The 16,533-nt window shown below is 42.1% G+C and overlaps 2 protein-coding genes across 2 annotated transcripts; both read left to right on the top strand.

Moving 5' to 3' along the window:
* The first annotated feature begins 2,098 nt into the window (after positions 1 to 2,098).
* On the top strand, positions 2,099 to 5,581 carry LOC130172467 (methyltransferase-like protein 27). Its single transcript, XM_056381222.1, has 5 exons — positions 2,099 to 2,627; positions 3,325 to 3,453; positions 3,784 to 3,919; positions 4,581 to 4,673; positions 5,278 to 5,581. Exons 1-5 carry the CDS (start codon positions 2,442 to 2,444, stop codon positions 5,508 to 5,510), a joined length of 777 nt encoding a protein of 258 aa, XP_056237197.1. The 5' UTR covers positions 2,099 to 2,441; the 3' UTR covers positions 5,511 to 5,581.
* Positions 5,582 to 8,297: 2,716 nt separating this feature from the next.
* On the top strand, positions 8,298 to 14,788 carry LOC130171683 (uncharacterized). Its single transcript, XM_056379768.1, has 7 exons — positions 8,298 to 8,486; positions 9,616 to 9,963; positions 10,058 to 10,324; positions 11,144 to 11,234; positions 12,793 to 12,841; positions 13,404 to 13,537; positions 14,136 to 14,788. The coding sequence occupies exons 1-7, from the start codon at positions 8,435 to 8,437 to the stop codon at positions 14,191 to 14,193; spliced, it is 999 nt and encodes a 332-aa protein (XP_056235743.1). The 5' UTR covers positions 8,298 to 8,434; the 3' UTR covers positions 14,194 to 14,788.
* Positions 14,789 to 16,533: the final 1,745 nt, after the last annotated feature.

The following is a 16,533-nucleotide window of genomic DNA, read 5'->3' as shown; positions in this document are numbered from 1 at the left end:
ACATGCGATGTGAGGGAGATTACTCCTCCCTGTTGTAGTTCTTCAAAGAGAGGCCTGGTGCAGAGGTTCAGCTGAACATGATCAATTCATCTGCTGATTTTCATTTTTTATTATTAATCAATTCATATTATGTTAAAAAAAAAAAATAAAATAAAATGCTTGTTATAATCTTCCAATGTCTCGTCCCATCAACAGTCCACAGCTCAGAGTTTCAGTTCCATGTATTAGATCATGTATGACCAGTGGGGATCATAGACCCAGGTGACCCCAGAGGTTACCTGGCTGTAAAACATGTAGCCAGCTAGAAGGGGCCCCACTTAGGGGGGTGAGGGGAAGCGTGGGTGTACTGCATTGCCTTTATGGGAGGTTTAAGGGGGTGTATAGCTGTCATTCTAAATTGTGCCGATATCCGAATCTTTGGGGGCCTCAGACATTTCCTCACATAGAGAATCTACAAACAGAAAATACTTTACTTTTTTTGGTTTAGAAATGATTAAAATGACGATGAGACGACTGAAATATCATTTACTCTGTTTTCTGCAGTTTTCAGAAATGTGAGCAGAGTGAGACATCTCTACATCATCATCTTCAGTGGACTGGTCCTCGCGGGAGTGGAAACCCCGCCCCCTTTGCTGCATCATCACAGTGTTAGATAATAAACAGGAACTGTACTTTTATGTACTTTAATCTACTTATATATAATTTACTGTACTTATGTACTTACATGTACATATATATATTTAATAGTACATATATGTACTTATATATACTTTTTTCTACATATATGCACATATATGTACTTATATATAATTGATTGTGTGATGACAGAAACAGCTGGCCTGATGTGAGAGCACAGAGGAAGCTGGTTCACAGCAGGGGTGGACTGAGTCATTATGGGGCCTCAGGCAAACACAGACTTGGGGCCCTCCACACCCCTGGTTCTGCCCCTCTGGCAATTGTTGTTTATCTAAGACAAATCTACAAGTAACTTCAGAGAGACAGGGAGAGATCTCTGAACCGCAGGTCCATGGTAACTGAATATTTTCACCTGTTTCTGACTAATAATGTCTCAATCAATCAATAATCAAAACAATCATTAGCTGAAGCATGAAGCAGGCAGAGCTCACCTGTGTGGCTGGTCCCAGGTAGAGGAGTAGGTGTGAGTGAGGAAGTGTCGTCTATGTTGGCATGTTAACAAGCCGCTCGCAGCCTCAGGCCCCACATGAAAGATGAACTGAACAGACAACATTGTTGCATTTTCTCTTAAGGTACTTGTGTATTACATAATACCATGTGTTTATATCACAATTTTCAGAACCTTTCTGACTCATTACACTTTGCAAAAAGATCATTTGGCCCAAATACTTAGAAACTGAAGCCCAGTTTTTTTTAATTCTTCAAATCCCTTGTGAAAACAAACCTCAGGTACAATCAGGAATATGAAGCGTAAAGTGGAGAGTCGACAGATTGTAACAACATTTAAACCATATCTCTTAAATTATATACGCAGCGTCATCACAGAGATGTTAATAAAAAACATCCGTCGACCTCAGAGAGTTAAACTGTGTCCCGGTTCTGTTCAGACTCTCAGATCCCGGTTCAGTTTAAAGATCCTGGTTCTGTTCAGACTCTCAGATCCCGGTTCAGGTTAAAGATCCTGGTCTGGTTTCATACAGAAACAGTTAACAACTTGTTTATTTACATTTGACAAGAACCTCCATCTTTACTGACCCGAACCAGAGCGCTGCTGTTGTGTAAACCACAGACTGGACTCTGGACGCGGACCCGGACTCTGGACTCACAGTCCTGGTCTTGGTCCGTCCTCCATCCTAATCCCTGAACAGAGTCCAGATCCAGGTACTGTGTTTCCTCCCAGCAGGTGAGATGATTGGCAGCAGGAGGCTGATGACAGACAGTTGTTTAGTTTAAAGCTGGTTCCGCCCTCTGAACACGCTGTACTTTACAGTCTGTACTTTTACCTGCACCAATGGCATCACCTGTCTGAGCAGGTCCAATGAGCCAAACAGCAGCAAGCTGCTCCTGATAAACCTGCTTCCATCTCTTCCACTCTCTCACTCACACCTACTCCTCTACCTGGGACCAGCCACACAGGTGAGCTCTGCCTGCTTCATGCTTCAGCTAATGATTGTTTTGATTATTGATTGAGATTATTTGACAGAAACAGGTGAAAATATTCAGTTACTCTGAGACTCCAGGGAGAGAGAGAGAGAGAGAGAGGCCTTGTGATTGACCAATAACTGAAATCACTTATCAATATTGTTGCTGGTTAATTTTCTGTCAATCAGTTGATCAGCTGAAGTTTCAGTTTCTATAATGCAGTTTTTAAATCTTGGTTTTCAGGAGGTTGCAGTTTCCTTCAGAGATCAGATCAGTTTATTAGGAACAGGTTTGTCTCTACTCCCCTGTGTCTTCCTCCCCACATGCCAGAGTCTGTCATGTTAATTACATGTCTGCTGTCCCCTCCCTGCATGTCTGAAGGTGTCTGCAAAATGTCAGGCTGCAGCAGAAACGTGGACGACATGAGGGCGCTCCTTCAGTCCTGCAAAAGCTTCGGTCCGCAGCAGAGGATGAAGTTCTACGACAGCTGGGCAGAAACGTACGAACAGGTCAGTGGTCTGAAGCTCGGTGTTGATCCACAGTCCCCTGATCCGGCACCGTCATCCCACATCCCACAGTCCTGGGTGGAGACCAGGATCGATACTTCCCAGAGCTCAGACCCTTCAGTCTATTTGACTGACTGATACAACAGCCTGATAACAGGTTTGTGACTGACTGATACAACAGCCTGATAAACAGGTTTGTGACTGACTGACTCATTGAACAACTTCTTTACATTAACCCTTTTGCTACAGTATGAACACAGTATATTAACAGTGTAGTTACAGTTTCACGTGTTTTAAAACTGAAGAAATGAATCAAACAACATTTAAAACAGAATGAAAACTAAAATAAAATGAATTAAAACAGAATAAAATGAGATTAATAAAAAGATAAAAGTGTTCAAAGTGTTTTTAAATGTCCTGATGTTCATAAATGAAATGTGTAGAAACTGTTTCAGATAAATGTCACATGATGTTTGAACCTGCAGGTTATCAGTGAAGAAAAGTTGATCGTCTGCAAGTAACAACACTGTGACTGTAACACAGGTACACAGCTCAGTGTGTGTGTGTGTGTGTGTGTGTGTGTGTGTGTGTGTGTGTGTGTGTGGTGTGTGTGTGTGTGTGTGTGTGTGTGGGGTGGGGGTCGACTGACAGACTTCCTCCTCGTCACACTCACTCAGTTTCTCTCTTACTCCCTCGCCAGGACTCAGAGGTGATGAACTACAGAGCGCCACATCTGGTCATAGACTTCCTGAACGCCAACTTCTCCGGGGATCGTCAGGGGGCTCGGGTTTTGGACGTCGCCTGTGGATCTGGACTGGTCGCTAAGCTGGTGAGAACGCACTGTTCAGAGGTTCATCAGGTGTGTGCAGGTGTGAACACGAACAGGAAGTTAGGTTTTGTGGTTTGGCTGATTTGACCAGAGTCCGTACTGAAGCAGACCTGAACCACAGACCTGATTCAGTGTGACCTCACTTCCTGATGATGTCATTATCTCTGAGGTCCGTCCAGAATAAAGCTCCAGAGAGAAAGTCTGTAAGAACTTCATTCAGAATCCAGTTTTTAAGTTTCCATCAGTGTCACCGCGATCCAGTGACAGGTGAGGTCAAAGGTCAGAGAGTCAGTGTTGATGCCGGTCGTCTTCTTCTTCATGTGAGTCCAGATGTTTGAACTGGGCTTCAGACTCTTTGTGGGAGTGGACGGCAGCAGAGGAATGTTGGACCAAGCTGCCAAGACCGGCCTCTACCAGAACCTCAGACTGGCCTTACTGGGAACACAAGCACTGCCTGCACAGACCGGTACACACACACACACACTACACACACACTACACAGACTACACACACACTACACACTACACACTACACACACACTACACACACACACTACACACACACACTACACACAACACACTACACACACACTACACACACACACTACACACACACACTACACACTACACACACACTACACACACACTATACACACACACTACACACACACTACACACACACACTACACACACACACTACACACACACTACACACACACTATACACACACACTACACACTACACACAGCACTACACACACACTACACACTGCACACACACACACTACACACTGCACACACTACACACACACACACACTACACACACACTACACACACACACACACACTACACACTACACACACACACACTACACACTAAATCTCAGAGAGAGCATGTTGTGAACACCTGAACATCTTTATCACAAGAATAAAAGTGGGTTTCATTAAAACAGGAAGCCACAAATTATGAAATGTTTAATAAATTAAAAGATGATCATGTTTGTTCTTGACTCACATGAACCAGTAACATCAGCTGACCACCAGGGGTCAGGTTTTATATCTGACAACAACAACAACAACAACAACAACAACAACAACAAGGTGACCTCTCCTCCTCTGCTGTCTCCAGGTGCGTTTGATGTGGTGATCATCGTCGGCGCGCTGCGTGACGGTTTCGTGCCGGTCAGTGTGGTCAGGGAGCTCTGCTGTGCCGCCAAACCAGGTACCAACACGGGTCACGTGATCTCAGGAAGCCAGACTCAAGATTAGAACAGAAGAAGAAACGATCAGCAACGAAGAAGAAAAAAAACTAAACACAATTTAAAATTCAATAGAATAAAAGATGAAGCAGTTTCTGTGTGGAGACAGAGTCAGATTCACTGAACCGCTCACACCTGCTCGTTACAGCCTGATGAATGTCACCTGTTCATGAGGCCCCTCCCCCCGCCTCTTACCTGCTCTCTAACAGCTTCTACTTATTGTTGGCTTCATTTCTGCAGCTGTGACCTTCGAAGTTTGGAGCTTCTGGAACATTTGTTCCCTGAGTTTGTCTTTCAGGCAGATTTCACAGTATTTATGTTGTATGGAAGGAGGTGTGGCCTTAAAGGGACAGTTCTGGTTTTTTGACGTGGGGGTGTGTGAGGTCGTCATATATAGCCGGTACATTACCCACAGTGCATTATGATGAGCGCGGTCCCAGTTAGGAAACCCGACCTGCAGTGTCAGAGTGATGAGCCGCTGTGGGCGGGGCCACCAGAGAAAACAATCCAACATCTGTTTAAATTTCAGAAGATGATGTCATTAATGAAACTTGTGTCTTTCTTCAGGAGGCTTGGTTTGTATGTCCAGAGTGGATCCAAGGTCCGAGTCTGGAGACAGGTACAAGGCGTGTATGGAGCGTGAGCTGCAGCTGATGGAGGAGGAGGGGCTGTGGACTCATGTGGTCTCTGCAGACATGCACAGATACATGATGGACGTTTACAACAGTTCTAATCAGGAGGAGCAGAACCAGCAGTACCTCAGTGGAACCATGTCACTCTACAGGAAGTCACCTCGTTAGGGTCCAGTAGCTCGTTCCGGGATTCACACTGAAAATGTTATGAATGAATCATTTTAAATAAATAATGTAATAATCACACAATTAACTTTTTTTTCTTCATTTGTTCAGAGAGAGGAAGAGACAAAGGTAAACTCTGTCCTCTGGTCTCTACTATTTCAATTTTATTTTCTTTATATAGCATCAGATCATAACAAACTTTATCTCCAGACTCTTTACAGATAAATATAGAGATATAGAGATATAATATATAATATACAGATATAATATACAATATAGAAATATAGAGATATAATATAATAGAAATATTGAAATATAGAGAGACCAACAGGAGTATTTCTGTCCTTGTGGAGTTTATTCAGTGATACATGGTCGTCCTGACGTCCAGTGACTGAGCAGCCTTTTCTGACTTGTAGCCGTTAGCTTAGCGAGAGAATGACGCCATGTTGTTAAAGTTAAAACAACAACAAACTGCAGTCACCTCCTCCTGCTGTTTCCTCCTCCAACCAGACAGGTGTCAGGAAACATGGTGACAGTCTCCTCTTCCTGGGTGTTTGAACAACATGATGATGTCACAGCAAAGTTTGACCTCACTTTGTTTAATCCTTAAAGACATTTGAGTTAAATTGTCTCATAATTAGTGAATGAATTTGTGAGTCATGGTCAAAAACTTGTTTTGTGAGGACACAGTGACCTTGACCTTTGACCTTTAAACTTTGACCACCAAATATTGATCAGTTCAACCTTCGGTCCAGGTGAATGTTTGTGTCAGATGTAATGAAATTCCCTCGAGGCGTTCGTGAGATATCACGTTCATGAGTTTGAGACGGACGGACATGAAAAGGTTGGCTGGGGCGTGGCTGAGGGCGGAGACTTTGCAGTTGTGACATCACAAAGTTTTAAGGCTCAGTGAAAGGGTCGAACCTTTCTATCAAAGCTTTGATACTTTCACAGTATCAGTACAGAAGCTGATCTATAATCAATGATCCTGTACGGAGGTTTAAAGCTGCTCCACAGGCTCATGATGTCAGTACGTGACATGATGGATCCAACCAGCTCCTTCATGAGGCAGAGGAGAGGACAGACATCACTTCAGTGGCTGCAACTGGTCAAACTGGTCAAACTGGTCTGACACATGCTGAACTCTCTGTGGAGTCTTCCTCTGTGTTGACAGTGTTTCTCCTGGGGGGGGGGGGTCATGTTTGTTTCACCTCTGTGCTGAGACACAGACGATAACAGGTGAATCATTTTGTCTCTAAAAGACTCAGAAAACTGTGAAAACTTGTAATTTATTTTAATTACAACAGTCATTTAATTTGTCTGTTTTAATTCCATCACAAGTAAAAGTCCAAGTCAGAACAGCTGTAAACATCAGTCTGAAACGCAATTAAACTGCATTGTCTATATCAAACAAATAAATCAAATAAAATTATGACAAAAACATTCAATCCAATCAGCATCAAACTATCAGAGTAGAGGAGAATAAAACCAGCCAATGACAAAGCAATGAACTGATTATTAGTGATTACTCATTCATTTCCTACTGCAGGTCTGATGAAGAGACAGAGACCTGAGGAGACCCCCCCCCCTCCTCTTCCTCCCCTCCTCCCCCTCCTCCTCCCCCTCCATCAGCTGCAGCTCCCCCTCCTCCCCCTCCTACACTTCCTCCCCCCCCTCCTCCCCCTCCATCAGCTGCAGCTCCTCCTCTTCCTCCCCTCCTCCCCTCCTCCTCTTCCTCCCCTCCTCCCCTCCTCCTCTTCCTCCTCTTCCTCCCCTCCTCCTCCCCCTCCATCAGCTGCAGCTCCTCCTCTTCCTCCTCTTCCTCCCCCTCCTCCTCCCCCTCCATCAGCTGCAGCTCCTCCTCTACAGAAGGTGACGTCAGGTTTGTTTTCTCAGCAGTTACTTTGTGTTGAACTCTGAGGGCTGTCATTGGTGGAAACATGATCAATCAGTGATCAATAAGAAGCAGTGTAACTGGAGACACTGGTGCGGTGACAGAACAGTCTGAGTGTGTAGCCGTGGTGGACGAGTGTTGCGTCCTCTGAGGGGACTGAGGGACGTGACCTGGAGGATCTGGACTCAGGTCCACGTCGCTCTGGTTCTGTCTGTCCTGGGACCGGGTCAGACCGGTCTGTCTGCTGGTCCAGATCCATCTGACGTTTCACAAAAACAAAGACTGACTCATTTTAAAACCAAAGAAATGAGACTCCTCAAACCCGGACTGACTCAGGGCTAAGACCAATGTTACCATGGTAACAATCAGTGATACCTGAACTGACCAGCAGCACCCAACAGCAAGAAACAGGAAAACATGGCTCATAATCTGTGGTTTGCTGACATCGTCATGGAGAGAGTGAAGACACGAGAGCGAGTTTTTAGAGACAAAAACCTGATTTTTATTTTTATTGTTTGACTCTTTGGTGAACTTTGAAATTAAAACTTCCTCTAACTGTTGAGGGTAAACAGAGGTTACATGCAGGTTCTTCAGTAGGGTATTTTTTTTATTTTGAAAAAAAAGTCTTAATTTACCTAGAATTCATTGTACCACAGTCCGGCTTCAAATAGTCAAGAGCTAAAGTGCTTCTATCTCAAACAGTCGAAATCTTTTCTAAACCTTTTCTCTGCTCGTTCTCGTCATTATCATAAAAAAGCAAACTAACTGTGGGTGGGGGGGGTGTTATGACATGATGATGAAAGACTGGACACGGAGGTTTTAGGGAAGTGACAGTAAAAGAAGTGAGACTTCAGAAGACGCTGATCTGGTCAGAGAGAGAGAGAGAGAGAGAAGAGAGAGAGAGAAGAGTTCTCGGAAAAAAGAAAGGAAGTCAGAAAGTTTTCACAATCTGTTTCTGAGTCTGTTCCCTCTCTGATCAGGTCTGAGACCAGAACCTGATCCTGAACCCACAGAGACCAGCAGCAAACTAAGGATGGCAGTGTGGGACAAAATCTCTCTCTGCAGCTTCTTGTTGCTTGTGGCAGGTGAGACTGAAGAGACGCCTCGCTTTCTTTTATTGTTTGTGTGAGTCAGTGAACGCAGGAATCAGACTTTGGATCAGTGTGGAGCCACAGCTGGAAACATCTGGCTGTCACAGATTACAGTTTGTTTTCATTGTAACCTCTAATTATCTTAAAGTTAAAGTTGAAACACTGACTGTTGTTGAAGTGAATGTGTCAGTGAAACAGGAAGAGTTTGACATTATAACATCTTAACCGGAGGAAATCCAGCTGTGACAGCCAGATGTTTGCTGACCGAACCCAGTGAAATGTGTTGAGAGTTGTTTATTTCTCCTGTTCTGTCCAGATGTTTCTCTCTGTTCCTCAAACGGAAACAGCAGATCTGATGAAGCGACCTGACGACCTGCAGGACGTCTGACGTCGTTAGTTTTATCAGATGTGAGTGTTTCCTTCCACATTGTCCACTGTGACCCCTCCTGACCCGGTGGGCTGTGTTGAGGGTTCAGCACTGAACGGGTTTGGATCTTAAACACAGGAGGTTCTCGGTGGCTGTAGATCAGTGAACCTTGCAGTTAATAACTGGTTGAACCTCATGTGAAACCAGTTCTCCCAGTAGCTGCAGGAGGTTTGGAGCCGTCTTCTAATGGAGCTGCTTCAGTCAGACGAGTTCTCAGGACGTCTCTTGGGTTTCAGCCTCTTCTCGCCGCTGTCGTTCTTGCTCTTGGAGTGAACTGTTGTGTCTGTAAATCCTTTTCTAAACAGTTCTGCTCTGTTTGAAAGTGCACTGAGATAACTTCTGCTTTTCAGCTCAGTTCAGAGCATCTCTACTGGATTCAGGTCTGGGCTCTGACTAGACCGCTGCAGGAGGTGGACTTTCTTTATCTGAAGTCGGTCTGTAGTAGATTTCATTTCCCCCTCGGTGACGTGGAGCGGTCCAGAACCAGAAGCAGCAAAGACCCAGATCGTGTTTGTGTTGAGCAGCTGGCATCATGTCACTGAATCATCTGTCCAACACCAGGAACAATATCTGAAGCCAGAAGTGAAGAAGTGACTGAAGAAGACAGACAGTTTATCTCAGGGGCGTTTTACAACCAGACACTGGGTTCTGTTGTTAACCTCTTCTCTCATTCCCTCCCTTCAAACAAATATCCAGGTGCTGTGGATCCAAGTGTGAACTATTCACTTCCTGTTTGTGCTGTGAGAAGCTCGACTGTCACCCTCCCCTGCACCTTCACACCAGTAAGGAAGATCATCAGAGTCGTTTGGTGCCAGAATCATCTGATTTGTCATGGAGCCACTCCGTCTGTGTACGACAGTGATTCAAAGACCAACAACCCCTTCGACACTCGCTACAAATACCTGGGAGACAAGACGGGGAACTGCACTTTACAGATCAGTAATCTACAGAAGAGAGATGAGGCAACGTTTCGCTTCAGAATGGAGGCTGATGATTCAGCAGGACATTGGACTGAAAAAAGTGGAGTGAATGTCACAGTTGTTGGTAAGAGCATCATCACCGAGTTCATCATCATCATTAATATGAGATAAGTCAGAGATAATAAGAGTGTAAAACTCAAATGTTAAATCCATTTCAGACGGTTCTCCGATGAAAATAACGAGCTCCAGTGAGAGAGAGGTGAGAGAGGGTCAGAGCGTCACACTGCTCTGCACCTCAACCTGCACCTTCCACCAGCTGCAGGTCACCTGGTTCAGAGGTGACCACCCCCTCCCAGAGTCTGGCCCCGCCCTCAGGCTCAGCCCTCTGACCGCAGAGGATTCTGGGAACTACACCTGTGGTTTGAAGGCCAACCAGAAGACACGCTCGGTGGCGTACGAGCTGCAGGTGGCGGCTGCAGACGGAGGTCTGTAGTTGGGTTTTTATCTGGTGACATGTTGTAGGGGTTCTGTGAGACCACATCTGGACCAGACCAGGGTCCAGTCATTTCTGTCAGCTTCTAGAACAGGCTCTGATTGGTCAGGCTGTGTCTACATGCAAACTATTTGTGTCGCTCTTCATGAGGTCACCAGAGTTCAACACTGAGGACAACTCATGAGGCATGGAGCTGATTGGATATTCCACAGGAAGTGTTTTTTACAGATAAAGAGAAGTTGCTGCAACTGTTGCATCATGATTCTCAAACAACATTATGTACACTTTATTTTTTCAGTCTGACTTTCTTGCTCAACTGATTTATGCATTCAGTATATTTTTCATTTAAAACACAGCATCACAGTTACACCCGGACAAAAGACAACGTCCGAACCTGTTCAACGTCTGTGAATAAAATTCTTCAATCCGTCATTTAACAGCAGAACTCTGGTAAACGACTGTTTGTCCTAAAACAAGCTCTGGTCTGCAGGAAACACCGAGCGTACAAATCATTTTTTGTTTTAAAATGTAAACGGGTTAATGTAGATGTCGTATTAGTGAGGGTATACTCTTATTTTGAAAAGCAGACATTGATAAAGTTTTGTCAGTTTGATATTTAAGTTTTCTTATAGTGAATGAAATGATGCAATTACTGACTATAAATGATTTAGTAGAGTGTATAGTAATAATATATATATATATATGTATATATATATATATATATATATATATATATATATTATTACTATACACTCTACTATTATATATATATAATAGTTTATATAATGTATTGATGTGATGTGTTTTACAGGGGGGGGTGTGACCCTGCTGATAGTTGGTGTGCTGTTTGGTGTCCTGCTGGCTGTGTGTGCGCTCATCCTGGTCGTCTGCATCATCAAAAGGTTTTTATAAGAAGTTCTAAAGTCTTTTTTACCAATACACATCAGGAATCCACAGCTGGAATAAGTTAATTTCCTTCAGTACTGTTCATTTTATTCCTTTGATCTTTTTTTCATGCTTCTTTTCATCAGAGAGACGTTCATTTCAGAAGGACTTGTTTGTACATGTTAAATATACAATAAATTTAGTAGTAGTGCTTCATGTTGTTTAATAGCACTTCAAATAATGCTTTAATCTATAATATCTTAGAACAACTTAAATGTACAAAATGAATACAACAATGAATAATCTTACTTTTGATAATCATACATTAAGGTCTGAGAACATTTTCTATGTATTTCTACATTATTTCTTAAATTCACCTTTTAAAGTATATTTGCACAGAACCCAACCGTCAGTATAAGTGTTTTATATCACAATTCTCAGAACAATCTCAGCTCTTTCTTTATGAGGCTGCTTTTTGTTGTAGAGCATTGTGCAAAAGGATCATTTGGCCCAAATGCTAAAAAATTGAAGTCTGGTTTTTGAAATTCTTCAAATAGCTTGTGAAAACACACTTTACTGTTTATCAATGTCTATAGGTTCATATAAATAGTGCAATATATTTGTACAATAGTAGATAAATGCCTAAAATGAAATGTTGTAATATCAGGGAGTCATAGTGTTTATCTGTCACTTTATTTGAAGCTAATTTTAGAGGCTGTGAGTCACATACGATCTTATAAGAAGATATAAAGAAAAGGGAAGAGTCTACAGGTCCTAACGCTTAAACCAGACTTCTACGCTCTGTTACCACAAAGATATTAATAGAAACATCACTTATATACTGACTGCAGGATTTCTGCTTGTAATGGAGTATTTTACTATTTTTACTTGAGTAAAGAATCTGTAACTTGGACACAATCAGGTCAGAGCTGTTCGGTTGATGCTGTTAGCAAAGAAAGAAAGGAGAAGCTGTGTTTGATTAACTCAAGGTGTGAAATTAAGCCAATAAAGATAGAAGTGAGTCTTTTAGCAGACAGAGGCTAACAAGCTAGCTTGATGGCTAATATTTGAGCTAGCTAACATCAGCTATTTTCATAAGGAAAAGACATGTAAAGATTAGTTTTGATAAAATGAGTGAAAACTGGTGGTTTGAACAGCAGCAGGATTGTTATGATACCTAGCACGTTAGCTTATGTAACTAGCTAGTAAAAGTTAGCCAGCCAGCGTAGCTTTAGCTTGTGTTTGCTAATCCTGCAAGATAAACTCCTCTCTCTTTGAAAAGAATAAAATCATTGAAATGTTGAATTAATATTTTTCTACTGTAACACACAGAAACACTTCACACATTATGATTTTTGTATCTTGTAATAATTTTCATGTATTAATGAGAAGCTAAATCATAGTTACATGATATCTTTTTAATCAGTGTATTTTTATATGACAACACTTTGTCTCCTTTATATTCATATAAAATATAAATGATATTCAGTCTATGGAGATACACTGACACTTGTTTGATTCTTGTTCTGAAACAAGACTTCTGTTGTTGTAATTTTCATTGTGTTGTATTTGCAGGAAGCGAGCAGCGGCAGAGAGAACTGTGGGAGGTCAGGTGGGACAAAAGGTGAGTTACATTTTTAAATTATGATTACTTATCGTTTTTCACCCACATCGTTTTAATCAAGTTTATTTTCCCAATATCTGAATCTACTCACAGTGTGTATCTTGTGACTATATCAGAAGCTGTTTGATTTAACAAAGTTATCAGGACAATGTACTTTTAGTGAATGAATGAATATATTAACACAGCAATATGACTCAGGCTGTACATTAAAAAACTTATAGAGACAATTTTGGAAACATTTGTAATTGTTCTAAAGTATAATTTCCCAAAGTGTAAGATTCCCTGTACTAATGTAAAGTTTGCTTTAAGTACAGCTTTGAAAGTACATCCTTACTTGGTGTATTAAGTATTTTTACTGCATATTTATAGACACTTATTTAGACACTGACTGAAATATGCAAAGCAGCATCAGCTCACAGATAGAACTGGATTTTGTATAGAAACCATTCATTTCAAAATCAAATGGGTTTACATTTGATTTGTCACTCCAAGAACATTTTAACCAGATAAAGTTAACACTTCTGAAGCTTATCTCTACTACTGTCCTCTTCCCCGTTTTCAGCTTCCTGATAGCATCTACAGCGACATCCTGCTGCCTGCTGAGCATGGGGGAGGGGGTCGACGCCAGGAAACCAGTGGAGCTGTGGAGGAGCTCAGCTACGCCTCCGTCCAGTTCAAACACAAGAAACAGGCCAGGTAGGACGCACTGACACTTACCTGTACAGATGGAGCCGACATTAGATTTACAGCTTTTTAAATGTTGACACAAAAAACTTCAAATGTGATAGAAAAGTATTTTACATGAAAGCAAAGAATTGTCCATCCATCATCCATCATCCAGACGTCCTCCCCCTCAGGGAGGGTCTCCAGCTCCTCCTGGGGTTCCTGCGCTGAGATCTAGACTCTCTCCATTAAATGAATGTGAGGCTCTTGTGTCTGCAGAGGAGGAAGAAATTAACCGAACACAGAGCTGCATTTTTTCCAACGAAAAAATGTGAGATTTTTTTCCGCTGGAATCTGCACTGATTTGTTCATAGTCCTTCAGAATAAACGTGGTACTGTTCTCACAGTGAGTCTCTCTGGATACAAGTGTCTGACTCATCAGTCAATGTTCATGAACAGACGTCAGCAGAATCATGTTGTTTGAATTGAAAGCACTAAACACTGGACACACGACAGGTGCTGCCATAAAACACAGTTCCTCTTCTTCTTCTGATGTTTTTGAGGTTGGTTAGCGGCTTTTTGAATGTGTGGACGTACGTTATAACAGAGTCTTTCTGCTGTTTGTTTGCAGGCCGGTGGAGGAAGCAGAGGACGCCATCATCTACAGCTCAGTGGCCACCAGAGGCTGAAGTTACGTCTCCCTCCCTCAGGAGCAGCAGGTGTTGGGACACCTCAGGTGTTTGTTGATAATATCCACCTCTATCCACCTGGCGGGTGTGTGCTTTTGTTCAGCTTGTCCAGATCAACCTCCTCAGGCGCCCAAGGACAAAGACGGGCCCCTGTTGACACCAAGGTGACCCTCAGAGGACCTGAAGTTAATATGAAGCTTCAACAGGATTTTATAATATAAATCTGTATGTGTCAGACTGTTAAAGCATCAAATTAACTTCGCTTTTATGAAACAGTTAATGTCCGGTATGAACCATCAAAACAAATACACCTGTTCATGTGTTCATATGGTCACCTGACTGAGACCCTGTCCTTTGAATACGACAGTAACTATGATGCTCAGTGGTTGTTTCCATGGAGACGAAACTCTGCTCCACAAACCTAAGCTGAGTTTAGTCTCAGTGCTGGTTGTGAATGTATCAACTTGCTTCAATATTTTATTATTCATTCATATTTATCAACTGTTTATTGTAATTTATTGTATAAGATTTTTATCCTGCAGTTTTGTTATAAAAGCATGTAAATAAAGATTTATTTGATTTACTTAAAAACAAATGCCTGATCAGGGTTTCATACTTCACAAGCCTAAGGAACCTTAAAATCTTAAAAGAGGCTAACTATGCTAACTGTTCTGAAAAGATGCTAACTAGCTAAAGGTTCTGATCCGTCTGCTTGTCTCTGGTTCTGGTCCCAACAGACTCCTCCTCTGAGTCTGGATCTGACTGAGGCTCAAACATGTGGCTGAGTCTCTCTGGTGTTTCCTCCTCTAACCATCTTGATACACCTGGAGCCAGCAGGTGGTGGGCGGGGCTCCAGGCCTGATCCATATTTATCAACCAGAAAGTAGGAGGAGATGAGCTTCAGACGCAGTTTTTATGTGGAAAAACTAAAAAAAAACTAAACATGAATCATAGCAGGGGATTTTTACAGAGTTTAAAACAGAAAGGAGCTAATGACGCCATGAAAACACACAAACCACCTGTAACCTAAATCTAAGTGAGGATGTCCTCACTGTAAAAAAGTGATTATGAGTGTTGAAAGACCAGAGACTGGCAGAAATAAGTGGAATACAGCAGTTTGAAAAGTGTTTCACAATTTAACACTTAAGACATGGAGAAGAGGGAAGTGGGCGTGGGTGTTCACACTGTCGCTGCAGCCGAAGACAGATACAGACACACAAACACCCATGTGACGAGCCTGTGTGATTTTATCTTTAGATTGAATGTCTTATAAAATGGAGGTTTTTCAGGCAAAAATCTGAAATATAATCTATTAACAACACAAGCAGACTGTAATAAAGATGTAGCGCAGGCAGTAACTCTGGACACCCACAGAAACAGAAGTTTCTTTCCTTTCTTAGTTTGCATCAGGGGCCATGTGCCATTTTACTAAACCACCTGTAACTAACCATAAACACGAGCCTGCAGTGACCAACAGAACAGAAATAGTCTGATTCAAGGAAACAGCAGCAGCTCAGTGTTTACAGGACAATCTGTCAGTCACATCTTAGACTTGTGTCATTTGTATGAACATGAACCACTGTAACCATGTTAGCATGTTAGCTGCTTTAAAGGAGCTATTTGTAAGTTTTGCTTCATAGCTAACGTTAGCATTAGCAGCTGTTTACTTACCACTGTAGACGAAATGTGAGTTCAGTATCAAACTTCATCCATTCACTTACAAACATCTGTCTGTTAACTCTTGTCTCTATCACGTCTTTTCTTCCACAGAAGATAGCATGCTAACCAGCTAGCTCCAACCTAACCCCTCACCTCAAGCGCTACAGCCTTTCAATAAGTGAGGGAGATCAGGTCTCAATTATTCTATTAAGTTTATATGTTTAAGCACAACAAGGCAATTCAAAGTTCTTTACATAAGACACAAAAGAAGAAACACAAGACAATCTAACAACAACAACAACAACAACAATAATAATAATAATAATAATAATAATTACACAGATAAATAAACCACTTATTAGATCTTTATACACTGGATATACAGATAACAGTTAACTTCCTTTTTTAAACACTAAGAAAATTGTAGAGTGGTTGGTGGCAGACCAACACTGTCCTGTGGGTGGCGGAGTTGTGCTGAGGAACGCCCCCACCCTGCACACACAGCAGCCTGACGTGATGGCGTAGATGTTTTGCTCCTGTCATGTCCTGACGTGTCTCTGTGTTTTTCATATAATGTGAGGGGGAGTTTGTGTTTGTGAATCACCACTGTGTTACTGTTTACACAACACAGCTGTTGTGTTACTCACTCAGCTCATTATTGATATTCATGTGTTGCTATTA

This window comes from Seriola aureovittata, chromosome 7 (genome assembly GCF_021018895.1).
Source record: "Seriola aureovittata isolate HTS-2021-v1 ecotype China chromosome 7, ASM2101889v1, whole genome shotgun sequence".
NCBI lineage: Eukaryota > Metazoa > Chordata > Actinopteri > Carangiformes > Carangidae > Seriola > Seriola aureovittata.
This window is presented reverse-complemented; position numbering and strand designations above follow the sequence as displayed.